Source organism: Labrus mixtus, chromosome 3 (genome assembly GCF_963584025.1).
Source record: "Labrus mixtus chromosome 3, fLabMix1.1, whole genome shotgun sequence".
Taxonomy (NCBI): domain Eukaryota; kingdom Metazoa; phylum Chordata; class Actinopteri; order Labriformes; family Labridae; genus Labrus; species Labrus mixtus.
The window spans coordinates 19448376-19476142 of record NC_083614.1 but is presented as its reverse complement, the minus strand read 5'-3'; the positions used below and the strand labels follow the sequence as shown (position 1 = coordinate 19476142).

General features: G+C 40.0%; 1 protein-coding gene across 2 annotated transcripts in view; it reads right to left on the bottom strand.

The window, feature by feature from the left end:
* pex5la (peroxisomal biogenesis factor 5-like a) overlaps positions 1–27767 on the bottom strand; it is a 92912-nt gene that overhangs the window by 45919 nt on the left and 19226 nt on the right. The window contains exon 2 of one of the 2 annotated variants that reach the window (XM_061033617.1): positions 6864–6968. The exons of the other annotated variant lie outside the window; for it this stretch is intronic. Within the exon in view, the coding sequence (XP_060889600.1) occupies positions 6864–6968 (105 nt within the window). The remainder of the gene's footprint in view (positions 1–6863; positions 6969–27767) is intronic. 2 annotated transcript variants of the gene reach the window in all.

Below are 27767 nucleotides of genomic sequence, written 5' to 3'. Positions count from 1 at the left end.
CATGCCTGCATTCAGGGACCGATTCTTTTTATTTACCCGGCACCTTGGCTGTTGTGACAAAAAGTTAATATTGGACTGCATTGCCATTGAGAGCTTTAGACCCTAATTACATTATCAATCAATCAATCACATTTATTTATAAAGCACGTTTAAAAACAGCAACAGCTGACCAAAGTGCTGTACATGAAACAAGAGAGCAATACAGATTCAAAAACAAAACAAAAATAACAAGGCAAAACTCACACATACATGTTTGCTTACACACATGCACACAGAATACTAACAATATAATTAGACAATAATATTATAAGACATTTGATAGAAGTACATTTGAAAGAAGTATAAGCAACCTAACTAGGACTCAAAGACCAACGTGTAGAAATGTGTTTTGAGGCGGGACTTAAAAGATTCCACAGAGGGGGCAGACCTGACTGAGGGAGGAAGGCTGTTCCACAAGTGAGGGGCCTTGACCGCAAAGGCTCGGTCACCTCGAAGTTTAAAGTGAGAGTGAGGTACAGCTAGGAGGCCCATGTTAGAGGATCTGAGGGGCCTGGCTGTTGTGTAGGGGCTGATAATATAAGAGGGTACCAGGCCATTTAGTGCTTTAAAAATAAACAATGCAACCTTAAAATCAATTCTGTAACGAATTGGAAGCCAGTGAAGAGAGGCTAAAACAGGACTGATATGCTCCCTTTTACGTGAGCCAGTAAGCAGCCTGGCTGCAGCATTTTGAACCAGTTGCAGTCGTGATAGGAATGACTGGCTGATCCCCGAGTACAGGGAGTTACAGTAGTCGAGACGGGACGAGATGAAGTCATGAAAGGAGAGGATAGGTTTAAGTTTCGAGATGGTTCTTAGCTGAAAGAAACTGGTTTTAACTACTGAATTGATCTGGTATTCAAATGTGAAGGCGGAATCAAATATTACTCCAAGGTTCTTAGCGTGTGGCTTGATGAGGGAGGAAAGATGACCTAAGCTGCTTGGGACCTGTTTTATGGCTTCGGAGGGTCCAAAAAGAACCACTTCAGTTTTGTTCTCATTCAGCTGTAAGAGATTCTGGGCCATCCAGCATTTGATGTCTTCCAGGCACTGTGTAAGAGAATTTCAGTCTGATTGATTTTTTGGGTTTATGGGTAGGTATAGTTGGGTATCATCTGCGTAACAGTGATAAGAAATGTTGTGCTTTTCCATGATTTATTGAAACGGGAGCATGTAAATGGAGAAAAGAATAGGGCCTAGGATGGAGCCTTGAGGTACCCCGCAGGACAGATTGGCTGTAAAGGAAGAGGAATTGCCTATGTTCACTGAGAACGTTCTATTTTTTAAATAGGAGATGAACCAATTCAGGGCGGAGCCTCCAACACCAACCGTATATAAGGCGATCAATTAGAGTGGCGTGATTGACGGTATCAAAAGCGGCACTCAAGTCCAATAAAACCAGGACAGCACAGTTTCCTGAATCGACTGTGAGTCAGAGATCATTATGGACTTTTAGTAAGGCGGACTCAGTACTGTGAGCTACCCTGAAACCTGACTGAAATTTATCAAGTATATTATTTTGGTGAAGGTAGGGCAAAAGTTTGTGCAGAACAACCTTTTCTAGTATTTTGGAGAGGAAAGGTAGTTTTGAAATGGTTTCTTTAACAGAGGCTGCACCACAGCATGTTTAAGAAAGGCTGGGACTTTGCCGAATGCCAAGGAGCTGTTTACAATTGAGAGGATACTTGGCCCAATGGAGTCAAAGGCCTCCTTAACAAGACGAGTAGGAACTATGTCATGCGGGCAGGTTGTAGATTTCATGTTAAAAACAGTTTCTTTAAGTGAGGCTAGTGAGATGGGCTCAAACCAGTTCAACTGGGCAGAGCGAATAAGAGAGACAGAAACATCCATCGTTGGTACTTCAATGCTCTTTCGAATGCTTTCAACTTTACCAGTGAAGAACTTCAAGAAGTCGTCACATTTACTTAACGGCACACCTTGGGTGATTCTGGTAGACGGACAGATGAGAGAATTTATGGTACTAAAGAGGACCTTAGGGTTATGGTAGTTCTTTGAAATAATGTCAGAGAAATGTTTTGCTCTTGCTGCCTTAACTGCTTGCTGGTACCTTAACAGCTGGTCCTTTAAGATATCATAGGAAATCTGGAGCTTATCCTGCTTCCATTTCCGCTCGGCTTTACGACAATCGCTCCTTAAGGCTCTAGTTGTGTCAGTGAGCCAAGGTTGAGATTTTGGTTCAGGTTTTTTTGATTTAAAGGGAGCAATGGCCTCTAGAATGGAGGAGCAGGTGGAATTAAATAAGGTACTGAGTTCCTCTGTGCTGAGCTCGGGAGGTGAGGCCTCAATGATGAGAATGTCTGGGGCAGCTATGAGGGCAGCTGAAAAAATACTAGCGGTAGAGGAGTTAATGTGGCCAGAGCAGCGAACAGGAAGGAGAACAGTTGACTGAGAAACAGGTCGAGAAACATTAAACATAATTACACTGTGATCTGAGAGGTGAGGGTCAATTATTTCCATATTAAAAACAGGACAACCAGTTGTCAAAACTAAATCAAGTGTGTGCCCAAGTTTATGGGTGGGACCAGTTACATGCTGTGTGAAATTAAAAGAGTCAATTAAATTAAGAAATTCACCAACCAGTGGTTTGGAAGGACAGCACACAGGGATATTAAAATCACCAAGAATCAGCACGCTGTCATATTTCGACATTATCTGAGATAAGAGCTCTGCAAATTGAGGAGCGGCCCCGCCACATTAGCATTCAGTGCAAATTAATAGTGATAATCTGATTTTGTTTTGAGCTTATTCTGAAAGAAATGTCACATTTCACAGAAATGTTTTGACCTGAAAGTTGAGTCATAACTTTTAGGGACCAAGGATGGAGCTGTGTGTCACATCTTGCTCTCTCCTAATGAAGGACATTGCATTATCTGCACCGCACGCAGCATGATTGTTGTTGATGTTCTTCAAAGCACTTCTTGCGATTGCCATTGGGGCCAATTTTAAATAATGGTTCTAGAAAAGATGAGACCTCTGCATTTTCCTCTTCTAATCATCCAGAAAATGGGGACAGAACATCTCCTGTGTTCATCTGGGGAAATGCATCAGGCACTTTGATAGCAGGTAACATAGAAACGCCAATTATCGTTTCCCTCCTGAGCTGCTTGCTCATTACTCTCACTTGGAGAAGGATATCGTTTTCCCTGCCATTTTTTCTCCTTTGTTCCCATCTTGTTAAACCGTTTTCCTCTTCTCCTATGCAAAGCACCTTGTTTACAAGTGCTTAAAGGAGAATAAAGAAAATGATGTAATGGAAAACTTCAGCTAATTGTGCCGCTTGGGCTTTTAAGGGAGCGGTGTAGCAGTTGAACTTGTCAGAGTTTTGAAGGTGAGGAGGTTGAGGTTAGGACAGGAGGAGGTGGAGAGGATAGAAAACACCACATTCAAGAAAAGGTGTAAATATCAAAGACTGACTGTTGTTAGATTAAACCTGGAAATAATTCCAGCAATTGTTGTCATGGATACTAAAAGACACTATTTTGCATCATGTGTTGTTTATCTGTGGTTTAATTTGTGATCAGGATTTAAAGCATTACTAATAAATGATATGATTTCACTCTTAATGCTGAACAATTTGATTGATTCTGACATCATAAGAGCATGTTGTTTACTCTTTAGAGCGGTCTTGAAGCTGTTGCTGTGGGTGGTGATGAACTGTTCCACGCACTCCCTCAGGCCTTCATACTGTAGTTAAACAGATATTTATGACTCATCACCAATGTTTTTGCATGATATGTCCTAAGGCTACAAAGTCTGAAAGGACTTTGTCGAACTTTTTCTTTATTTGTGTATTCATGTTTTCTTAAGAATAAGGCAATCATTTTCTTTTGTTATCTGTTATTCAGCAAACCCCATGAAAAGACTGAAACCAACAGAGCAAAAGTAGTTTTCTATACTCTCCTATTTCCCAACCCTCCCTTTGGTCCCCGCACCTGTTTACTTCAGAGGTTAGCAGGTAACTACTACCTTTTAAAAATATATATATATTTTAAACTAACTGGCCACTACCTTGGCTGGTGAGAAAAAGTAATGTGTTTATATTTCCTTTACACAGTGGCTTACTTCTGCCAAGTATACTATAACCCTTTTCACACATAAGGAAATCTCCTGAAAAACTCTGGAGATTAGGCTACCTGGAGGGGCTTTCGGCTATATGTGAACGCAAACAGCCAAATTTTTCACGCTGACTTTACACAGCGTTTCTCCGGCCAGACCCCTAATATTTTTTATAGAAAGTTCGGGTGAGCTGATGTCTGAACGCAAATGACGTTTATATACAGTGACTGCCGAAAGTGTCTGCACGTGACTGCTACGATCTCTGTGCGCGTAATTAAATGGCTGCATTATGTTTTCTGTTCGTCAGTATGTTGTTCTCAGCTCTTTTGTTGATGTTGTCATTCCATTGGATTACACAGAGCATTGATATAAAGGCAAATATTCTCATTATAGCGTTGTGTAGCGGACTCTGTTGCTCCGGCTGCTACTTCCGCATTGTTTATTTACGTCACGTCTTACCTCAGGAAATCCCCCGACCCCCCTCCCCTCTAGTCTCCCGCTGTGAGGAGCATATGTGAACGGCTAGGTTGGGACAATCTCCGGAGCGGTCCTCCTGTTATTATCTAGATATTATCCGGAGTGCATATGTGAAAACGGCTTATGATTATCTTTTTTAAAAGGCAACTTTCAGGTTGGAAACCCCAAGTAAACCAATGGGTAAGAAAATGGTCAAAATATATTTTTGAAGAAATACATGAATTGGTACTCTACAATGACTTCTGGAATGACTTGTTTTTTTTTTACATTTGCTTTTATTGATTATTAACAAATACTGTTATTTAAATGATGCAGCTTTTCATATTACAGTCGGTTGTACTCAGATTTTTAAAAGCACTTTCTGAATAAAATGGGAGTTCAGGTGACTCTAACTGTTTGTATTATTATTATAAATTTTAGCAGTAAAATATGACTATCACTTCACGCAGAGAAAGAGAAGGGGGGGTGAGGAAGAGAAAGAGAGGAGTGAGAGCAATGACAGTTACCTGATACTGTAGACTTACTACTCAGTTTAGCTACGGCGGGTCATAGACCACAAGTCCTCTATGTGATGTATTAAGACGCAATTACCAAAAATAAAATGTTTTAGCAGCTTTACAGAAAATTGACACTTTTTCCTCTAACTTTGTGCCTTTATACCAATATCTAACAGTGTTGCAAAAAAAATTAGAACAGCGGCATGCCGCTTTTGTTTTTGTTTATTGCTTAAATTTTGCAGATGAAGTAATCGGTCCTGAAAATGGTGCCTTAAACCTCTTGTCTCAAAATGTCATTACTAATATTTCACCACTGGATCTTCTTTTATTTCAACCAGCCATTAAATAATAAAGAAAACATGAAACTTATTACTGTAATTCATGTAAACGGGTGTATTTTTCCATTGCGCCTCCTTAAAAGTCTTCATGAATTGGATGGTTGTTTTAACTATGACTAACTACAGAATAAATCTAACATGAGGTTGTGCTCTGACATATTTGCTTCATGTATGTTTTTCTCGGTCATCCTGTCAATATTGATATTTGCCATTAGTAATATACTACAAACAGGTTTGTATCATTGATTTTTGTGACACTGCAGCATGTTGGGGGAAAACAATCGATGTGTCTATATGCTTCAGAAGAACAGCAGTTCTCACATACAGTAGAAAATATATACCAGGGGTTTAACTCCTTGAGATGTTGTAGCTTTATAAAGTTCTTTGAAAACATTTATTTATGTACATGTTATAGTAATTTACATTGCAAGAAACTATGATTTACAGATTTTAAAATGTACTGTTTTTTTTTTTAGAAATACACATAATATCTTGTTGGTGCAAACTCAGCAGTTTCTGTCTGACAGCAGAAATGCTGAAACTTAATTATATCCTTCCACTTCAGTGGTAGCATTATTTTTGGTTGTTTGACAGCTTATAAACCAGACATTGTTAGAAAGGCAAACAAGTATGAAGCATGCTACAGGTTATTAAAAACACAGACAGATATACACAGCAGTACACACACACACACACACACACTGTACAAAAGCAATCAAGCACAGAGCAATACAACTCATATTGGCATGTGGCGCAACGTCTCCAGCCTATAATACTTTAATAGTTAAAAAGCAAAAGAGAAGTGAAAAGCTCAGCAGCGGGTAAACATTAATTTGCTGCAGGATTTTTTTTTTTGTACACAGAGAGTTCAATCAGTAGCTCAATGCCATGCTGTGTGCATTTAGAACATGAATTCATATGCAGTTTGTGCAGAGGATTAGCTGCTTATGAGGTGTAAAAAAAAAGTTCATGGGGAAGTTTTTGTGACCTGATTAGTAATGTTAGAGGAAATTTCTGTGGCCCTCTGGTTAATCCCCCCTTGTACATAAAAAAAATAGACAATGAGTTTTAAGTATGAGATCATTGTGTCAATCTGTCAGAGGCTAATTTGAAAAGATAAAAAAGTTATGTGTATAATTGCAGCAATTAGAGGCTGCCTCTATGGATCATAAGATGACTATTCAGTGTCTGTGTAAATGTAGTGGTGTAGTAAAAGGTTTTATACCCCATAGAGCAGCTGGAAATGAAAGATTTATTGCTTTGTTGTTACAAACAACATTTAAAAGGCTTAAGTAATGAGTTAGTAGACAGTAAAGGTCAGATATAGGACACTCAAAGCTTTGCTGTAGTTTAGTATGACCAACACAGGAGAACGTTCCACTTGGAGGCGGTGGGGGAGGAGGGCGGGGGGAGTTTCTGAAATGGTTCTGCCCACCTTGGTAGTCACTGTGAGGAGGGGCTTCCCTTCTGATGACGCCTTACTGGGTATCTCCTTCAGGACCATGGCAACAGTCTTATCTGCAGCCCTAGAGTCTTTCCCCTACAACAGTGAGATCAACAATGACTTGTGTCAGGAAAGTTGGACAACTCAGAGCTTTTTGCCCCCGTCACGGGGCATCTTAGAGAAAAGACTTAACTTTGTGATGATGGAAATACTGTGTGGGGTCGTCTATAGTAACACAACATCAACTAAAAGACATTTCCACAAGACTATGGTAATGAAAACAAGGTTACTGCACAATGTAGAGGGTATAGACGATGATGAGCATGGTCGTCCACAGCAGAATTTGACAGAATATCATACATAGCTCATTACACAAACCAAAGTATTTCTAGCACTTATGTACAATGTAAGACAGATGAATGTTCACGTCTACCCGGCAGAAGGTTTCAGAGCTACAATATGTATGTAAAAATCCCAAGAGTAAGATTATTGATTAGCTCAAACATCAGTTCTCAGAGTGTTGCACTGAGGTATCTGATGCAACCTTCCAATACCATCAACAATTAGTCTCAAAATAATCCACAATATAATAATCCAAAATATGTTCTGACAATTACAAACAGTGTTTAGGTAGCAGAGAGTTGAATGTAAGTCAAAGCTATCAAAATGTCAACAGTCACTGTTTGTCCACAGATAATTTCTATCATTTTTAAATTGATCTGGAAGACCCAGTATTGGTATATACTTAAATCTTCTTATTGGAATCTGTATCAAGAAGGAAAAAGTGGTATCTGAAAATCTCTAGTGTCAGTAAAATTTAGACAGTTATTTTATCCGTCTTATCACGTCTTTATCCGTGATCAGTTAAAGGGATACTTCACCTGTTGAAACATGAATCTGTATTGACATTGGGTCATATATGTAGTAGAAATGTGAAATACATTTTGAAGTTGGTGCCTTCTTGGCCGAGAAAAGGCAGAAAGTGTCTTTTTGGCTCATGTGGATGAAAGACACCAAATCCCAGAATGCACAGCACCGCAGGCCACTCCCACAGAATCAGAAATACTTTATTAATCCCAGAGGGAAATTCGATCATCACAGTTTCTCCAAAATATACAACATAGCAGTAGAAATATAGTGATAAAACATTTACAGACATATTTACTTCAACACATGAGGCCATTTCCTCAACAGATTCCGAGATTTCTTCCAGAATTGATCTTGGAAATTCCTGGCAGAAAACAGACTCTATGTCTGTGTCCATAGGCAAACAGTGAGAGCACCGACACTACCAGTCCGCCCCAGCTCGAGCCGGCCCCGGCTCCACGTCCTCACCGCCGCCGACAGGCAAGCCTTATGTCTCGGCTGCTGAGCTGGCAGCGGCGGCCAGCAATATAGCAATACAGCCGCGAGACGGTTGCTGCCGACAGGCTGGTCTTGTGTCGCGGAGGCCGGTGTCGCGGCGGCTAGCGGCGGCCAGCAGCCGCAGCAGCCAAAGCGAGGACGACTCAGCTTTCTCCATAGAGCCTGTTAGCATAGCTTCCAAGCAATATGGCGGACGTTAAGTTCCGATTCTGGGAGTGAATTCCCACCCACTGATCTGTGATTGGTCTGTAGCTTCAATGTCGAAAATATGAGGAACTAGCGTTGTAGTTTCACCCCGCTAAACGCAACAGCTTCCAGTGACGCACAAATCGTCATTTTGAGTCACTGGAAGCTCTTTTTCAGACTTAGAAATACAAAGATTTCCCATCTCAGGGGAAAATGAGGGCAGGATGCACGACCATTCAAAATTACTACCAGGTTTCTAATGATACAAAGCTTAATGCAGTATCCCTTTAAACATCATACCCCAAAAGAAAAAAACAGATTAGAATAAAAATGCTTATTCAGAAATAAATTTTATTCACAATGAGAGAATTGTTTTATGTCAATTGTTTTTCAGATCAATATCCATGTACACACTTGATCTATAGTCGTGTCTTCCTGGTTGTGGTAAAACTATTCTTACTATTCATGTCTGCACCTCTCTTCAACTGCGTATGTCTGGAGGTCCTGCAGACTTGCTCTCTCCCCTGTTAATCGATTTCAGGGTAATTATGTACTACTGAGCTTGCAGCTTTTGAAACAGAAGGGAAAAAAAGTTAGAAAAAAGGGAAAATAAAAACTGACCAAAGTGACTGACCAAAGTGTTGGACACGAGAGGAGGAGAGTGAAAACTCTGGCACACAGTGAGGGGTTAGCGGAAGAGATACATCTAGAGACCTGCAGCGACAGCGGCGGTTCTTACAACACAGGCGGAGTCATCTTGTACAGTGACTCTGGCCATGCTTCCCAAAAAACTAAACCCGAAAATAGTAACGGAGGTTTAAACACACTTAAGTTCTGCTTGAAATGGCTCCTACTCCGGAGAAAAACTTTATTGACCCACGCCCATTGACAGAAACATTTCCAAAGAACAGAGATCCGTTTCTCACAAGTTAAAGCACATTTTTGTTTATGTTAACGAGAAAGAACTGAAGCTGTCCCATTGAATAAGACCAGCTCTGTGCATTCCAGAAGTATTTCATTCTGATGACATACTTGATGCATGGACACGCACCTCGCTATCAGATCACTTTATTTAGCCTCCATGTAAACAGTGAAGTTTGACCCTCTAATCAGAATGTTTTTAAATGGATTGAAGAAATTCTGTACATGCAAGACACTCACTGTCTATATTATATTCCATTTGTAGACTCAGAAAAGAAAGCTGTACCGGCTGAACAAGAATCACATTTTAGGCATTTAATCTGGATCTTACACATTTCTAACTCCCATGAAAAATGAATTACTTTTTCACCCCCCCACTGATCATGACACTTAACGTGTGTGCCAGCCCTTGAGAGTTCCCTTGAAAATCTTAATGCTCTTATAAAGTCCTAAAAGCCACCTGCGCCCACTCTCTGGCTCAGTCTCCGTGGGTATAAATGAACAACACCTTAAACCAAGAGGATAACATGAACAGAGGGGCATTCACACACTCAGAGATGATCCAGAAAAGCTCTACTCAAACACTAACATTGTTTTTTTTTGAGTTGGTTTCACTAAATGGCAGATGAAGCTTTTGGAAAAGTGCTGAATGTCATCGCTGTGCCGTATGTGCAGGTATTGTGCGAGCCAACAGTGTCTCACAGTCAGTTTGTAGTGGCTCACATTGTTGGCAGGGCTTGCTGTGTTGTTTTGTATCAACTTTTGCCAAGGTAGCTTTTATTTTTCTAGGAGTGATTACACAGGTAGTGGATAATTTTTGGGCAGACAACTGCAGTGGACAGCTTCGAGGAACTGGATATGCGTTTGCAACTTTGTTTTACAACACAGCAGATGAAAATCTTGACGTTAAGATAATGAAATGCTTGAACCCCGGAGGGTTCTTATTTGAGAGCACTCGAGCTGCAAAGTATGAAATATGAATTATTAACTGTTTAAAAAAAAAAAAAGATGATCTGTTTACAGTGATGGAGCTTAATGAAACAACTTGAACACATTCTCATTTTATTGTTTTCTTTTCTAATACAGCAGAATGTGAAAAAGATTGAATCACTGTGGGGATGTTCTCCAAGATAAAATCAAAAACAAATTATGTTCAGCAGATGAGATTGACTGCAGCATTCTGCAAACAGTTTAATCAAATCATTAGTTGCTGATCCTGGCAGAGGACATAAATGTTGCTGTTTATCTCGAGGCTCTGAAAATCCATTTACAATCTCCCAGTCAGCATGGCGTGTTCATCACTGAACTAATACATTTTTGCAGGAAAGTGTATTACCAAGCCATTCTCGACGGTAGGACTAAAATGCTTTATGAACTTAATGGTAAAGTTAAACTGGAAAGTTCAGCCATAATTATAATAATCTGTTGTTTGTCCTCATCTGCAGAGAGTTTGTTCCACATGCAGTAAGCAGCATTTATTTTGGGGAACAGCATCATTACTTGGAAATGGTCTTTATGCAGAACAGCAATTGTGCTCTGAAGAAAAAAACCATAGAGGAGAGAGAAACCTGACTTAGCAGATCATCTCATTGACCAACTATTGCACTCTGTTTCCTGTCTGAGTTGCTGTTTTCAGAGTCCAGATCTAGAGTCAGCAAAAGGAAACAATGATGAATCCTTAAGGTAAGAAGCTAATGAAAGCCTACTTAGTCCAGAAGACTTTAGAAAGTGGTAAATGAAGGCCTTGGAAATCCGATATGCTGTGATTTTAGGTGGCTTAAGGTGAAACCAACAAGACAGGTTTGAGAGCAAAACCTTCCCCACTATTTGAAAAAGTCGTTGAAGTGCTTGTTTGCGAGTGCACCAGTTTTGTCTCAAAAGCTTTGCTCCTCTGTTCAAAAAGTCTGTTTGCTTCAAGTCGGACTGGATCTAGTTGGTCGAGTACGCTTAAGGATATAAACACTTTTACTGGCCGGTCTTAATAAGAGTGCCAGATTGGTTTACCATTTACTGTTGGAGTATGAGAGTGAGAGTTTTGGTGTCCATGAAGAAGACAGTAGTTCTGTCGACAATGGTGCATGTGATTTCTTTGTCTAATGTGATACTGTAATGGATACATATACTGAAAGACATATTCAGTAAGCATGTAGCTGCTAGCTAAGCTGAGTTGACTAACTTTAGTCACTTGCTCTTCATAATAATGCCACCTGCCCAGGCTGCCTTTAAGCCGGTATGAGGCTTTACATTTTCAGATGTTGAAATGGATTTATATAAAGTACTGAACTAAGTCTACTCGTTGCCCCACTTTTCTTTTGATTGCAGAGCAGAGAGTTTTCTCTTAAACCTGTTCTGTTTGTATATCCCCCTCAATCTACTGAAAGTTAAAAAGTTCAATATATGATAAAAGCTTTTTGTGTCAGCTCAATTAAATTAGTAAGATTAGTGTTGGTGCCTTTCTTTGGATTTACAGAAAAATAGACTAAAACAGAGTTAATCAACCAAAAAGGCCCAGAATGACTTCTGTACACTGAGGGTAATGCATTTCAAACACTAGAGGCATGGTGGTCCTGATTAATGAGGATAATGATAATAGTTTTAATGCACAACAGCAATATTACAGTATACCACCTTTTGATGCATTCACAAGAGAGCAATGACATACTCTACATCACATGTCATGTGCCATTGCTTCCAAACAAGAAAGTGTCATGACTAAACCTCTTCAGAGAGGAAAACTTGTTCATGGCTGCAGGAGTGATTTTTATACATGTCTGAATGTGTTGGTTCTTCAGAGTGGGTCTCTGTTTAATAAATTGCCGGAGAAATGTCCAAAGACTTGCAAACAAGAGAATATTTTAAACAGAGAGGAATTGTAACCAGTGATGAAAAGGTGGATTGCATTGTCACCCCATTTTTCATTAGACTTTTAAAAGATGGATCGCATGCGCAAATACCCTCTGGAGAAATTTTAGCTCTGCATTATATAGAGGGAGGGACTTCCCACTAAAATCTAGTTCAGAGCCGGATGGGAAAAATAGACGGCTACATAAAGATCTGGTTGAAAAAAATCCAGGAATGGACTTGTGTTCATCTCATCTAACATTCAGTTTTAAAGCCCATGTATGAATGCTGAATAAAGAAAAAAAAACATCAGTACCCCAGTGTATTACCCAGACTGTTCAGAAACTGGGCACAGTCTGCTCCCCACATGCTACAATCTCCGCTGGCTGTGATAATGTGGTGTAGTTTTTGATGTGTCTCTCTCAGCACTCTTGGGTCGACCTCTCACCTCTCACCTCTCACCTCTTGCATGAGTATGCTCTCGGCCTTAGAGAGATGACACCAACAACAGCCGGGGTGACTCTCTGCAGTGTGAATCGGATCATGAGCACATACTCTACTAACACTTGAGGGGGAAATTTGTTGCACACTACTGGCTACAGTGAGCTGATATACAATAATGAGTGGAGTGCAGCATCCTAAGTGGGACTCAGGGAGCTTGTGTTAATAACAACGATAAGCTGATCCTCTACACAGGGAGAAGGCTCCTCTACAGAGGACCAAGATGTGGCTGCAAGCAGCTTTGTACCAGCATCTCAGTCAATCATACTCTGTTAGCTGTTATGGTATTTAAACCAAACTATCCAAACACATTAACCAGAGTATATTCTTGTATTCTATATTTATTACCGGTATGTGCATATTGACAATCTTAATTAATTTTTTTTGTTTTACTGTACTTGATGTATAGTTGGGCTGTCAAACATTTTATTTCATTTCATTTATTTGTAAAGGGTCAATGTAAAATATTAAACATAAATGTTTCCATTTGATGCACTATACCACATTATTGCAGTTCTTCATGTTGAGTTGTTGCTTTCACACAGAATACTGCCCAAAGGCAGGGCCACTGAAGGGTACAACATCTTAACTTCCCCTGTATGGCAAGTATCTTCTGAGTAAACCTTTAGGTCCCCCTCATGTTCCCAGAGCGGTTTATAAAGACTCAAAAAATGTGACATTGAGTCACTCAGTAAATTATGTGTTCAAACCCGGGGGTGCTGGTGCCGCAGTGGTTAGAGCGCGCGCCCAATGTATGGAAGCTGTAGTCTTCCAAGCGGGCGGCCCAGGTTCAAATCCAACCTGTGGTTCCTTTCCTGCATGTCATTTCCCACTCTCTGTCTCCCTGATATCCAACTCTATCAACTGTCCTATCTGTCAAATAAAGGCACAAAAAGCCCATAAATAAATATTTAAAAAGCATAAACAAACATTCAGGATCATCAACACATTTTTATTTGTGAGGCAATGTTCTATTGTGCTTGGGGCAAAATTACCGTATTTAATTGCAATTATTCTAATGTGAGGATAATTATAACCCTGAAAAACAGCGTAGTGGATTTATTTCTCATTCCTAATCAGTTTTTGGATTCCTTTGTTACCTTATTTTCTCTATAACAAAGGTGTAATTCAGGACACGGAACTAATTAGGGGCATTTGAGGCTGCAGCAAAGTTTTTCTGTTTTTAATAGTCTCTGGTGTGTGCATAAAATGTCATCAAACAACGCATAATTTAGCATAGGAAGTATTTCCCACACTGCTAGGGGCGGTAAAAGTTAGTTCATTTTCTAGAAACAATCAAAACTAGTAGAGCAGGACGGCTTACACAGAAAGTGAAGGAGACAAAATCTCTATCTCTATATTCCTATTGATCATCTCATTTTTGAGTAATTGTTCAAGAATTTCAGTTATTCTGACTGAAATGTGGGGCTGAATTTAATACATACCGGTGTAATATATATATTTGTTTGAGTCAAAAACCAAGTCTTTGCTTTCTTTCCTTGGAAGTTACAATAATTGTAACAATGATTAAAACACTCACAACATAAAAGATCTGTGACACTGTATTTGATGTTTCCAAATTCACTTAGCATTTACAGTTGATCAACTTCAAGTGAGATCACATTAAATGGCTGCTGCCTTCATCTAATTAATTCAGAAATAAAATGTAAAATGCATCAAATGTATTAGACTTTAACCTGTCCAATCACTTTTTTTTTCCACCTCTGAAGTGACTTTAAAATATATCAGCTTATTTAATTTGCACAGATGTTCACCCACAGATTGCTTGGGCAGCAGCACTTAGCTGGTGATCTGTGTAAAAGTGTTTGCCTGCCAGAAATGTCTCCTATAGTACTGTGACAGACGAGTCTGTATGGGTTTAAGCTTTGGTGACGCTTTAAGTCCCTCGGTCAACAAAGGAGGTTTGAGGCGATTTGCTGAAAGCCGCGCTGTGGCTACATTTCTGCACCTGCAGCATTTAACTGCTGGAGGCCATGGCAGGCTGCTGATGTGATAGAGACCCAAGGCTGACAGTTAGCTTTGGCTTATTCAGGTGTCACATGTGAGATCGGCCTTGTAAAGTGGATGAGTTCTATGAAAAAAAGTTGTTTTAGCTCTTTGTTGTGAGTCACAGCAGCTGTTTAATTAAAATAACACCATTAAACTTTATTGTTTATGCATTTGAACCTAAGATCTATGCTGCCCTATTAACTCAGAGCAGTTCAATTGTTAACCATTAAATAACTTCTGTAACTTGTGTTATTGATGATGCTGAGGGAAGAACCCATGCTGATAAAGACACTTAACTTTAAAAATCCAAATGGAACAATATTCTTCTCATCTAAACTTATTAAACTAATGAAAAACACTTTCATCAATAAACAATATCCACAGTAATGACAGTGTGAGATTTGTGTGTGGGGAAAAGCTTCCACTTAATCCATCTAAACCAGATTCAGCACAGCCCAACAACATAGTGTTTTTCATTATGTAGAGGATGTATCACAGAATTGAAGTGACACTCTTGGAAAGGCAGAGGACTGTAATTCCGTTTAATGGGGATAGATAGCGAATAACTGTCCCTGTGGGTTTACAGGCTGCCGCTCTTTTGGACAGCTGAGCAAATACAACTTCAAGAAATCAGTGCTAAGGCATTTGGCTGTTGAGGTTGTCTGGCTATTATTGGAGAAACATCCACAAACTTACCTCAGAGTTCACACTGTTAAGAATCACCTCACTAAGCTAATGGTCACATCCATGAGGTGTGAATGCATTGATTGATTTCTGCTGGGCTGATTTGGCCCCTGGTAAAGCGTCCACGTTTGGTCAACAATTAACTTTTAAGAAAGATGAGATTTTTTAAATGTTAAAATTATTTGACAATGCAAGACTATTTGGAAATGGGTTTGGATATACACTATGTTCTGGTTTTGCAGGAGCATTGGAGGCATGCTTTGTTAACAAACAATGAGAGCTTAATATACATACACAAACTCAGATGCACATACAGCACTGTTCCGCCCTGCTGGCTCCTACATTTCACAGTGAAACAGTTTTTGCCTATGTTTTTAGCCTCTATTACTACCTCCAATACCAGCTGAGTGGAGGGACGACTTCCCCACAACATTATGCCCTCATAACTCTTACACTGACAGTTAGGGGGTGTGAAAACAGTGCATTAATAAACTGACCTCATTAAAAAGAAAATACATTATTAGGCTTATATGTACAGTTATATAGCAATATGGGAAGGTCTCTATCTGTAAATGGTTGAATATCAAGCATCAAGGACATAGAGACATCTGTTAAGTTGTTTTCTTACTCGGTCACTCAAGAGAAGAAAAAGTAAAAGAGCAAACTGTCATCTGCATAGTTAAGTAGTTCTGTCAGCTTTTCTGACTTTTTTAAGGCAGATGTGCTTGTCAAAAGAAAGGCCTGTTCCCAGTAGAGCTGACATTACATATAGCAGTGCAGAGAGCTTACAGTTCATCTTGAGTCTAGTGCACGGAAACACCTGGACATCTGCCATCTCCACACTTCAAACAAAATTAGAATGAGAAAACTTTAATAATCCCTGAGGTGAAGTTTGGGTGTCCCAGTTGCTCTTATAGTCTTATTAGAACTTAAAGTATATAATCCTCAGTGTGTTTATTCCTAAAAGAAGGAGAACAACAGATTTTAAAACCTGTATTTAAAAATAAGTGTTATTGTCCGAGTCTAAATGTTGTTTTCAACTATTAGCAGAAGTAGGGATAACTGTGCAGCTGAGGTGGTACCCCACAGTTTTAGAAGCACTGCTCTAAATGAATGATCTAAAGCTTTGTAAGAGCCCGAAATGTAACAAAGACCTGAAATGTAACAACTACCCTAAATGTTATTACATTTTTTTAAATAAAATCCAAAATGTAATAACTGGTTGATAATGATGTAACAAGATGCTGAGCCCAAAATGTAAGAACTTTTTGGCCCAAAATGTAAGAACTTGTAACATCTATTATTAAACCTAATAGTGTCTCCATAATTGACGGGGGCATTTTGTGTATGATACTACACTTTACATTGAAGCAATAAGCCCTTTAGTCCATAAATTATTGACTCACTCTATGATCTAATAAAATTATTACACTATTAGGAGAAACACATTTTGCCTGCTCCATAATGTTACAAGTTTACAGTTACATTTTGGGCAAAAAGTTATTACGTTTTGGGCTCAGCATCTTGTTACATTATCGACCAGTTATAACATTTTTGGTTTTATTTCATTTTCTTAATTACATTTTGGTCTCAGCACTTTGTTACATTATTGACCAGTTATTACATTTCGGGTTTCATAAAAAAAAGTTTTACAACATTTGAGGTCGTTATTACATTTGAGGTTTTATTACATTTTTTAAAAACATTTTAGGTCGTTACATTTCAGGTTGTTGTTACATTCCGGGCTCTTACAAGCCTACTTGAATACATTTTACATTTCTTTGTTCCAAAGTCTAATGTAAAGGGGTTAAAGGCACAGTCACATTTTTTTTCTTCCTGTACAGTATTACTGTATAGGTCAAATGTTAAGATGTCAGTGAGACACTGCAAGACAATCCCCTATATATTTAAAACACAACTGGCTGATGAACCACAACATGATACTCTCACTAACCCTTCAAACCTGGACGGTAGCAATACTGTATATGTGTGTATGTGCGTGTGTGTGTCGTCCCTGTGGCTTCTATCGGCTCAGGTTTCAACATGAACATGAAACACAGGCTGCTGCTCATAAAACATTAATTCTGGATCACAGAGCATGTAAAACGCATGTCAATTTCAACTTAGAATGTACTAGGACTGGACTCTGGGGGGGGTCCTACATTAATATGTAGGTCCTACATTAATATGTAGGACCTCTGGACACTATATCCACACTCATGCACTGAAGACGCAAACGAGTGAGGAAGCATTGGCATTAGTGTAAAAAAAAGAGGCCTGTGGAATTCATTACAGACGCTTCACATTAGATGTTTTTGGCACGTTGGTATTTCATGCACTAGAATCTCATTTGGCAAGAAAACACAAGGACCTTGCTTATGTCTTAAGTGTGCTTCATTGAGAACTAAAGTAGTGAAGCATGCATTCCCATTACTCATAGCAGCATATATTAAAGGGATACTTCACCCATTTGCATTAAGCTTGGTATCATTAGAAACCTGGTAGTATTTTTGAATGGTCGTGCATCCTGCCCTCATTTTCCCCTGAGATGGGAAATCTTTGTATTTCTAAGTCTGAAAAGGAGCTTCCAGTGACGCAAAATGACGATTTTTGCGTCACTGAAAGCTGTTGCGGTTAGCGGGGTGAAACTACAACGCTAGTTCCTCATATTTTCGACCACTGAAGCTACAGACCAATCACAGATCAGTGGGTGGGAACTCACTCCGAGAATCGAAACTTAACGTCCGCCATATTGCTTGGAAGATATGCTAACAGGCTCTATGGAGAAAGCTGATAATGGTGAAAAAATATAAATATAGCGGCGAGATGGCTGCTGCCGACAGGCCGGTCTTGTGTTTTGGCTGCTGCGGCCGTCGGGCGCTGGCTGCCGCGAGCCCGGCCATGACACAAGACCGGCCTGTCGGCAGCAACCGTCTCGCGGCTATATTGCTATATTGCCGCCGCTGCCAGCTCAGCAGCTGAGACATAAGGCTTGCCTGTCGGCCGGCTCGAGCTGGGGTGGACTGGTAGTGTCGGTGCTCTCACTGTTTGCCTATGGACACAGACATAGAGTCTGCTTTCTGCCAGGAATTTCCAGGATCAATTCTGGAAGAAATCTCTGAATCAGTTGAGGAAATGGCCTCATGTGTTGAAGTAAATATGTCTGTAAATGTTTTTATTACTATATTTCTACTGCTATATTGTATATTTTGGAGAAACTGTAACGATCGAATTTCCCTCTGGGATTAATAAAGTATTTCTGATTCTGAACTAGAGGACCTTAGTGGGAGTGGCCTGCGGTGTTGTGCATTCTGGGATTTGGTGTCTTTCATCCACATGAGCCAAAAAGACACTTTCTGCCTTTTCTCGGCCAAGAAGGCACCAACTTCAAAATGTATTTCACATTTCTACTACATATATGACCCAATGTCAATACAGATTCATGTTTCAACGGGTGAAGTATCCCATTAACATTTCTGCTGTTCTGTAACTGGAGCACATGCACATGGAGGTACATGGAGGTGGGGCATGTTGCATTTTTGTTTGCTTTTATCTTACTAATTGCAACACTTGCATACAGGTCATACCATTCACATTCACAAAATTTTTGCATCCTCTGTGATGCACAAAGCTGTGTTTATTGTTCTCTCAACAGGCTCCTCTATCCTCTTTTCCCTCCCTAAAGCTGTATGTATTCTCCAGGCAGCTCCACTATCAGATATCTCAGCAACAAATAAGAGGCTTTGTTTTCACTTCCACTATTCTAGGCAGAAGAAGATTGATTGGACTCTTTAAATTACTGCTCGTGTCCGCAGACGCACGACTGAGACTGAATAGTAAAAGCTCTGAAGTTCAGAGTAGAAGTAATTCATCCACACCTCTCAGCACTGATCATGCTGTTTTAGGATAACCTGATGACGATTCTTTATGGTGTTGTCATATACAAGGACAGGGAGCAGGCTTTCATGTGTGCAGCCATGACCATATGGTGAACCCACAAGCAACTCAACCTTGTAAGCCCACTGACTCGTAAATTACTAAAGCTATAGGACACTTTAAATCTCTCATTTTCAATATAGGTTTTACTTGTGTCACCTTGACATTACAAATTAAAAATTCCTCAGTAAATTACACACCAGAAAAGATGTCCAGATATAGACTGCTGCCCTTTGTGAAAGACAAGGTCATTAACTTAGAGAGATAATGGCAGCTTGTCAACAAAGCTGTAGTCCTGAGAATGTGTATGGAATATTTTCTTCCAGATGCCGAACAAGAATGTTATCCAACAAATTCCAAACAGCAACAAAAGATCACATTATGTGGTCTTGGCACTTTAATTAGCTCCAGAGGAATCCTTTACATGTTTATCAGACAACAAAGCTTATTCTCTGCTTCGGTTCCTGCTGGCATTTGGACCCTTCACTTTTAGATATGTTCACACTGCAAGCCTTAATGCTCAATTCTGATTCATTCTTCTGATCAATTTGTTTTGTTTGTCCGCTAACATTACTTTTTAGATGTGGCCCGATGTGAAGGGGACACGGTCCTTCACAAAATGCTCAGAAGAACAAAAAACTTCATCATATGACAATAAATTTACATTAAGAGCAGGCTTTTAGCAGGATTAACCTTATATCCCGATATTTCCCCAAACTCTGTTATAATGCCCAATAACTCTTGGGATAGAGACATCAGGATCCAGCAGATACAGTACAAGGTCATCTCTCCCCCCTTGTAATGTCATAAACTTGTTCAGCACTTCTTATTGTTCTTATAACAATCTTATCCATGAGCAAAAGGAGGCACCAAATTCAAACTTCTCCAATACTTTGAATAGGTATTCTTATTCTATTCTGCCAAAAGCTTTATGGGCATCGAGGGTAAACAAGACTTCAGCTATATCTGATGCTTTTGTAGAGTAGATGATATTATATAGGCGACGTAGATTACCATAGAGCTGTCGACCCGAGATAAATCCAGATTGATCAGGGTGTACAATCTTTTGCATGACTGTGTCAAATCTCGTTGCTAGCATTTTAGCTAAAATCTTATAGTCAACCCCTAATAGACTTATCGGTCTGTAACTTTAGCATTTCAACGGATCCTTCCCTTTTTTTGGGATAACTGAGATAGTTGCCTATGTCATTGTGGGAGGCAGTGAACCTCTTTGTAGCGCCTCAGTAAATACCTCCCGCAGCAGTGGTGAGAGCTTTGCAGTGCACTTTTTATAGAAATCAATGGGAAACCCATCGGGGCCCGGAGCTTTACCGCTTTTAATCTTACTAATTGCCCTTTGTATTTCATAAATTGAGATTTATAATTGAGATAATTTGGTAGAGTGACTTTGTCCAGAAACTGTTGTATTTTATCTCTATTTGTGGCTTCAGATGTATATAAGTGCTTATAAAAAGATTCAAACTGCTCATTAATCTCACGTCGGCCAATTGTTACGTTACCATCTGCTGTCTCAATCTCTGAAATATATGCTGCCACTTCTGCCTGTCTTAACTGGTGAGAAAGTAACCTATGTGCTCTCTCTCCAGATTCGTAGCATTTTAATCTGGATTTTACCTTACCCGTAGACAAATTATCAAATTCCGTTTGCCACCAGACCCTCTCTTTATACAGATCCGCTGTAGGCGAAGCTGCATGTTTTTTATCTATTTCGTTAATTAAAGAAGTTAGCTCTTCCAAGCGTTGTGCCTTTCTTTTGTTCATACTTGCTGTATATGCTATTATCTGTCCTCTAAGGTATGCCTTCGTTGTCTCCCATAGATTACCCCTACTGGTGTCTGGTGTATCATTAGTTTCCAAAAATAAATCTATCTGGTTGGATAGAAATTAAACAAACTCCTCGTCAGAAAGCAAAAGGGTGTTCATCCTCCACAAATGTCTAGAAGGAACATTATCCGGGAAGCAAAGTGACAAAACCATCGCACTATTATCTGAGATTACTATTTCCCCGACATCGCAAGAGTTATGAGTCTCTTATCTAAAAGGAAGAAGTCAATCCTCGAGTAAGATTGGTGTGCAGATGACAAAAACGTGTAAAATCTGGAGGTGGAGTTTTTGAAACGACAGGGATCCACTAAACCATAAGCTTGACGTAATGAATTGATATATTGTGCTGAGTTGGACATAATTCTACTGGTAGGACTTGAGCGGTCCAGGATGGGATCCAACACGCAATTAAAATCACCACCTAGGACTAATTGATGGTCATTTAATTCTGGTAGCATAGCAAAAAATTCTCTAAAGAATTCCACATTGTCCCAGTTTGGAGCGTAAACGTTTGCCAAAATAACTGGTACATTATACAGCTTTCCCTGCACAATGACAAATCTTCTGTTTCTATCTGATATTACTTTAGATTTTGTGAACTGGATGTTTCTATGTACAAGTATGGCTGTACCCCTACATTTCACATCCCAACTTGAATGGAAAGTTTGTTGAAATCCTCCCCTCCTAAGCTTGGCCTGATCACAGTTTTTCAAGTGTGTCTCTTGTAAATATGCCACCTCAGTTCTCAGTTTCTTAAGATGAGCAAAGATCTTATTACGCTTCACTGGGTGGTTAGCACCCCGTACATTCCAGCTGGAAAAGATAGTTTTAGGTTGGTTACCTATTCCTGACATATGAAATTGTGTATCATTTTTAGCCTTGTAACGTCTCGCTCCACCACTAGAAATAAAGCTGTATTGCCTATAAATGCAAAAGAGAATTATGTATATTGCCAGAACACAAATATCCCAACATCCAAAACGAAAAACCCAGGCCAGTCCCCGCCCCCCTCCTGCACGCCCGGCCCCAACTGAGAGGCTGCTAGATCATCCAACAGTGCTGTAGCAACTAGCATACAGAAATACCTTAGCAATGAGTCTGAGCCTCAACCTGAACTGCCATACATGAGAAAAAAAAATGCATTGTATCTTTCCACCAATATTAGCCATATCTCTATTCTATGTAAATGATCATGAATATGTGTCTGTAATGACAGTACATTAAGCCAAAATAGTAATAATACTAATGATGCAAATCTAAATAAATGTGATGATGGGATGCCTGTAGAAAATTTTAATTAAATCAGGTAGCCTACAGATGCCATTGAAATGAATAGGGAAAGTTCCCTGCTCAAGTGGAATTGTAGAATTGGCTCTAACTAACAAAACAAAATGGTGAACGTATTTTGGAAGTTCAGTATATTGCTCCATACACTCCCTATTATAAACATGAACAGGGTAGGGTACTGAAGAAAACAGTCAGAGTGCAATACTACCGTCTTACAGGCTGGTTGGTCGAATAGAGGTTGATAGTGGCTTTTGAAGAGAACAAAAACAAGAAGAAAAGAGCAGCTTTCAACACACAGCTACTGGTTTAGCCCCCTCACTTCACTATATTGGCCAGCACATATTCCTTCGCTGCTTCGGGGTCCTTGAAGCTTTTGCGGGTGCCATTAACGGTTATCCGGAGCTCTGCTGGGTACCACAGGCCGGCTTGAACCCCCTCACAGCCGTGCAGGATTCCTCTCACCTCGCTGAAAGCCGCACGCTGCTCCATTACCGCTCGCGTGTAGTCTGCGTATCTTATCCCCATCAGCCGTTGTCACTTGCTTAAGAGACCTTGCTTTCCCCAATATTTTCTCTCGTTCCTGGAAGTAATGACATCTCATTATCCATGCCGTGGGAGGGAGCCCATCCTCCTGCCTCCTCCGTAGTGACCGATACGCCCTGTCCAGCACAGGGAGCCTCATCCAAACGCAGAGACGCCGCGAGCAGCCGGGCCATAAATTTGACCGGGCGCTCACCGACTTCATGTCCCTCTTTAATACCAGTGACACGTAGGTTACAGCGCCGTGAGCGGGCTTCGAGGTCATCGTTCTGTGCTCTCTGAATGTCCATCTGTTTTTTCATCGCTGACACGTCTTTCTCAAGCTGTGTTATCTTATCAGAGTGGTCATTTGTGGCCGCCTCGAGCGAAGCTACCTGTCTTCCCAAACTTGCATTGTCGGCTTTTGCTGCGTCGGCGGCCTGTTGCAGTTCTTGTCTCAGCTGGTCAATCATAGCATTCTGACTCTCGGCTTTCTCTTCGATCTTGGCAAGTAACTCGTGCTTTAATTTGTCAATTGCACGGAGGATAGCAGACTCCCCAGTCTGTCCGGCTTGCGTGTTAGCCAGTGAGCTAGCGCTAATCTCGTTGGTCTTCTTCTTGCTCATTTCATCCCATCCACGAATCAAAAGTGCCTTTAGGCTTATTATTTGTGTGCGCTACTTAAATAAGCACTTATTCGTCACCTGGCATTAGCGAAAGTTTGATTATATCGGTAAATACAGCAGTTCAGGCGAGGAGCTCAGCAAGGACGCGTCTTCACTTCTTTCGCCGGAACCGGAAGTCCCACAACTCTCACAGTTAGAGCACCTTCTCAGCGCTCTGTCATCTCACCTGCTGTTATCAGGGTCGTGCATAGCGACATGCAGCGTGAGTGGTCGAGCGACTGAGAGAGAGGGAGCGGAGCGGTGATATGAGCGGAGAGGAGCAGAGATGATGACATTCTGACAGTTTGCTTATAGTTAACATCACATAAGGGGCTAACCTATATTTAGCACTTTCGGGGTTAAAGGCAGCGGCCTCCAGATCTGTGCATTCAACTTTGTCTTCAGTCAGAACGGGCTCTCGGTTTTGTTTTTGAGGTCTAAGTTTTGATCTTCTGATAGCCCATTTTATTGTTTATTCCACGCCTTACGATTTCATGAGCTGCCATAAAACTTGAAACAGTCGTAGTTGAATGTCGAAGTAATCCGTTGCTTAAAGTTTGCTTTGCTTCCTGCAGAAATCACCCTTTTACTCTTTCCAAGGCAGACCATCTTCACAGAATGCATTGTGCTTGTTCTAGAAATGTCTGTAAACATTACTTTTCATTGATTCACATCTCCGGCAACTGTTTACTCAAGCCTACAAAAAAGGCAGGAGGAGGACAAACTCTGTGAGCCATTGCGCATCTGCTCAGCCTGTATGTATGAGCGCGCTCCCACTGTGTGTGTCTCACGCGAGCAGGCTGGGGGGGCGCAGCACGTTAACATATTTAATAAATATCCCCGTAATATTATTTGGTCGCGGAGGGAAACTTAAATAATAGAGCATCAGTGCATGAGCGAGTTATTAATAAGTCTGACCTGATTTGAGAAGAATCACTTGCAGGAAATATTATAGATCAATATCAATAGACTAATTAACGGATATCAAAATGATTAAGACTCTTTGCAAACGCAAATAGCGTTCATGGAGGCAGAGAGAGACAGAGGCAATCAGGTGAGAGTTTGTAATCATCATTTCAGGGAGAGTCAGGGAGAATTCAGCTGAACAGAGTGAAGCAGTAAACTTTAAAAAAATACTGCAATATATATCGCAGGAAACAAAAATATTGCAATGTCATTTTTTCCCAATATCGTGCAGCCCTAATCCAGAGTGACTTTTGTTAGCAGATTATCATATTCCTTTAAATGCTTTAATACTAACAGAGGCCTGGGATGCATGACTCAGCAACAAAACAAACGCGACAGATCTAAAGTGAGTATAGTACAGGATCAGGACCAAAACTACAGGATGGAAGACAGGATTTACAGTACAGTGCACAGGTGAACACCTTCAGATTTAAATAATAAAATAAAGTCCCTGGAAAATTTCCACTATACCACCAACGCATTAGATCAAAGTCACCAAAATTGCTTTTTGTAAACTGCTCATTTCTTTCCTTTTATAATGGAAATCCTTAATGAAAGATTTCTAAAGGGCACACTGGCTTATACAGTGTTGTTATATCACATTTATTGTTTATTTCCCAGAAGCTCAGATGACCTGGCAGGAAGTGAGGCAGAGTTTCTATTTCAGCTGTGAAACAAACATCAGTTCTTTAATCATTCTTTGTACAGTAGACCTGCACTCTAAAATACACCAGCCACCTGCGAGCTGCTGACGAAATTAACAAGTGAAAAACCAGCCATTCAGCAAGTCCACATGTGAATTTGCACCTAAGTGCACTCTGTCAGTTAAGACTAATGATGTTTAGTTTGGTTTGTTTTATTCTATACACACACCTGCCCCAAATACTTCAGAGAGCAGGTGTGTTGTTTTCATGTATTTTATTGTGTGGTGTTTAGAAGAATCGAATGGTCTTTAAAGGAAGAATGTGTGGCTTTTTTATCCAGTAGATGTCGCCCGTCGAGCACCAACATGAAACCCAAACAAACTGCTGCTTGGCGACTACTCCGCCAAATTGTCACACATACGGCCTTTAAAGCACTTTTCTTTTAAAACTACAGAAATGCTTAGCTCATTTCTCAGTAATGGTCCTCTTAAATTTGTGTAATCTTACCCAAACAAGAATCAAATATAATTTTAACACTGACTTGTGGTTACTACAGTATTCACTGGTTGATGCTTTTTTTGTATAATCTGCAAACTTGAACAACCAAGCCAAAACTTCACTGCATAAGGTTCTGTTTTAGTTCAGTTATGTTTCAAATATCACAATATGAAAGAAACACATGAGGTTTCTAACTACCTGTATGTGAGTCTGTGGGTGTGCAAAATCTATTTTTAAGCCTGTATTGACACCTAAACAATAATAATTCTATATACAACTTTAAATTGATATAGATAGACCCTAGATAGATGGATAACGTTACAATGAGTAAAGTAGAAAACAACTATTCCATGTTTTGAGGCATCCTTTGTAACATGTCCCAGAGACACATTGAATTAGCCAAATGGGAAAAAAGGTCCGAGGTTCACAATTCTGGTTAGTGTTTGAATCAAAGTGATGGAACTACAACCAACATCCACATTCAATCAAATTTTAGATGTTTTCCCATAGGCAAGGAATGGAGAGCAAGGGGATACTGAACATTAGTGTATATGTATATCTTATAGAGATATATAAAAAAAGGAAGAAATATCAAAAATGGTTAGAAAATATTGTCTTTGTGTGGGAAACAAAAATATTTAATATGCCAATATTAATGTTTTTATTATTATTTATTTAGCATATTTCCCCGACGGGGATTCTGGCCATCAAACCTTCATCTGCCAAACAACTACATATGATACCAGCTAACTGAAACACTTATAGGGGGTACTTTGATCTGAGAAAACTTAATTCTCCCCTCTGACATTTAATAGTAAAGAGCCTGATAAATGGAACGCACTGGAGAGAACAAAAGTAAAACTAAAATAAATCAAGTCATCTTAACATTGGTCCCCTTCCTTGCTGGTGTTCCCTAAAGGAAGCCTTTGAAATAAAAAAAAATCCTCAGGTCTCTATAATTGACCTCATCTATTTCAAAAATAGGTTCTTGACCCCAACTCCAATTACCTGACTGAACAAAAACATTTCCTTCATCAGTGCCCAGAAAGAGCTGCAGGGGTTTTGTCTGTACTGGAGATATAATTCCTTCACCAGCAGGACAGTGGAGAAGAACACGAGAGTATGCTCTTGTAAAAAAGATTCAGCTAGTCTGCGCTGCTGAAATGCTGCTGAACATTTATCACTATAATTAATGTAAGATGTAAGTAGAGTAATGAAGGGAGACCCCAATGACCCCAAAATATCACTGAAGTGCAATAAGGGAATCAGAATTCTTGCTTCACACACTTTCTCAACAGTATGTCTTTATCTTGTATTTCATTGTTCTGCAGATAGAACAGCTAGCAGCATCCAGTGACGTAAGTTGGGGATGACAATGTAGTAAGGTGAGATGGTCCACCTCTTGGACTTCCCTTGTAAACTGCTGATGTTTAATGAGGGCGACGTTTACCTCAAATCTTCAGTTTGTCCAGGACTTTGGGATTATTATTAGTTTTGAAAGTGTTGAACCAGTTACACTGCTGTGAACATTTTGCAAATACCTTAGGCAGTATACTGATCTTATACAGTATATTTCAATACTCTGATCATGCAGTCATTAAATTAATTCAATACATACACACACTGTAAGAGGTACTTACTGTAGATCATGGGTTATGTTCAGTGTATATCCTCCCTGCTTGCTGACATCAGTTATACAATAATCACACTGTGACTTTGAGAAGTAATAGGTGTGGCCACGATGGCATGATTGAGCATGACTGAAGGACAAAGGCAGGTAATAGCTGGGCGGTAATTCTCACCCCCAAGTTGAACTTTCCCTCCACTTCCACTTCACCTGTCTCCACGTTTGACAACCCCTCATATCCAGGCTGAACAAAAGCCCTCTCCAGGCCCCAGTGGCCAATTTTTTATTTCCCCATTACCTCCCCATTAAGGAACACTGTGGAGAAAGAGGACACTGAGCTCCTCTTGCAGAGCCAGCCTGAGTCATTACTTACATTATAGCTGTGTCGCTACTTGAAGCT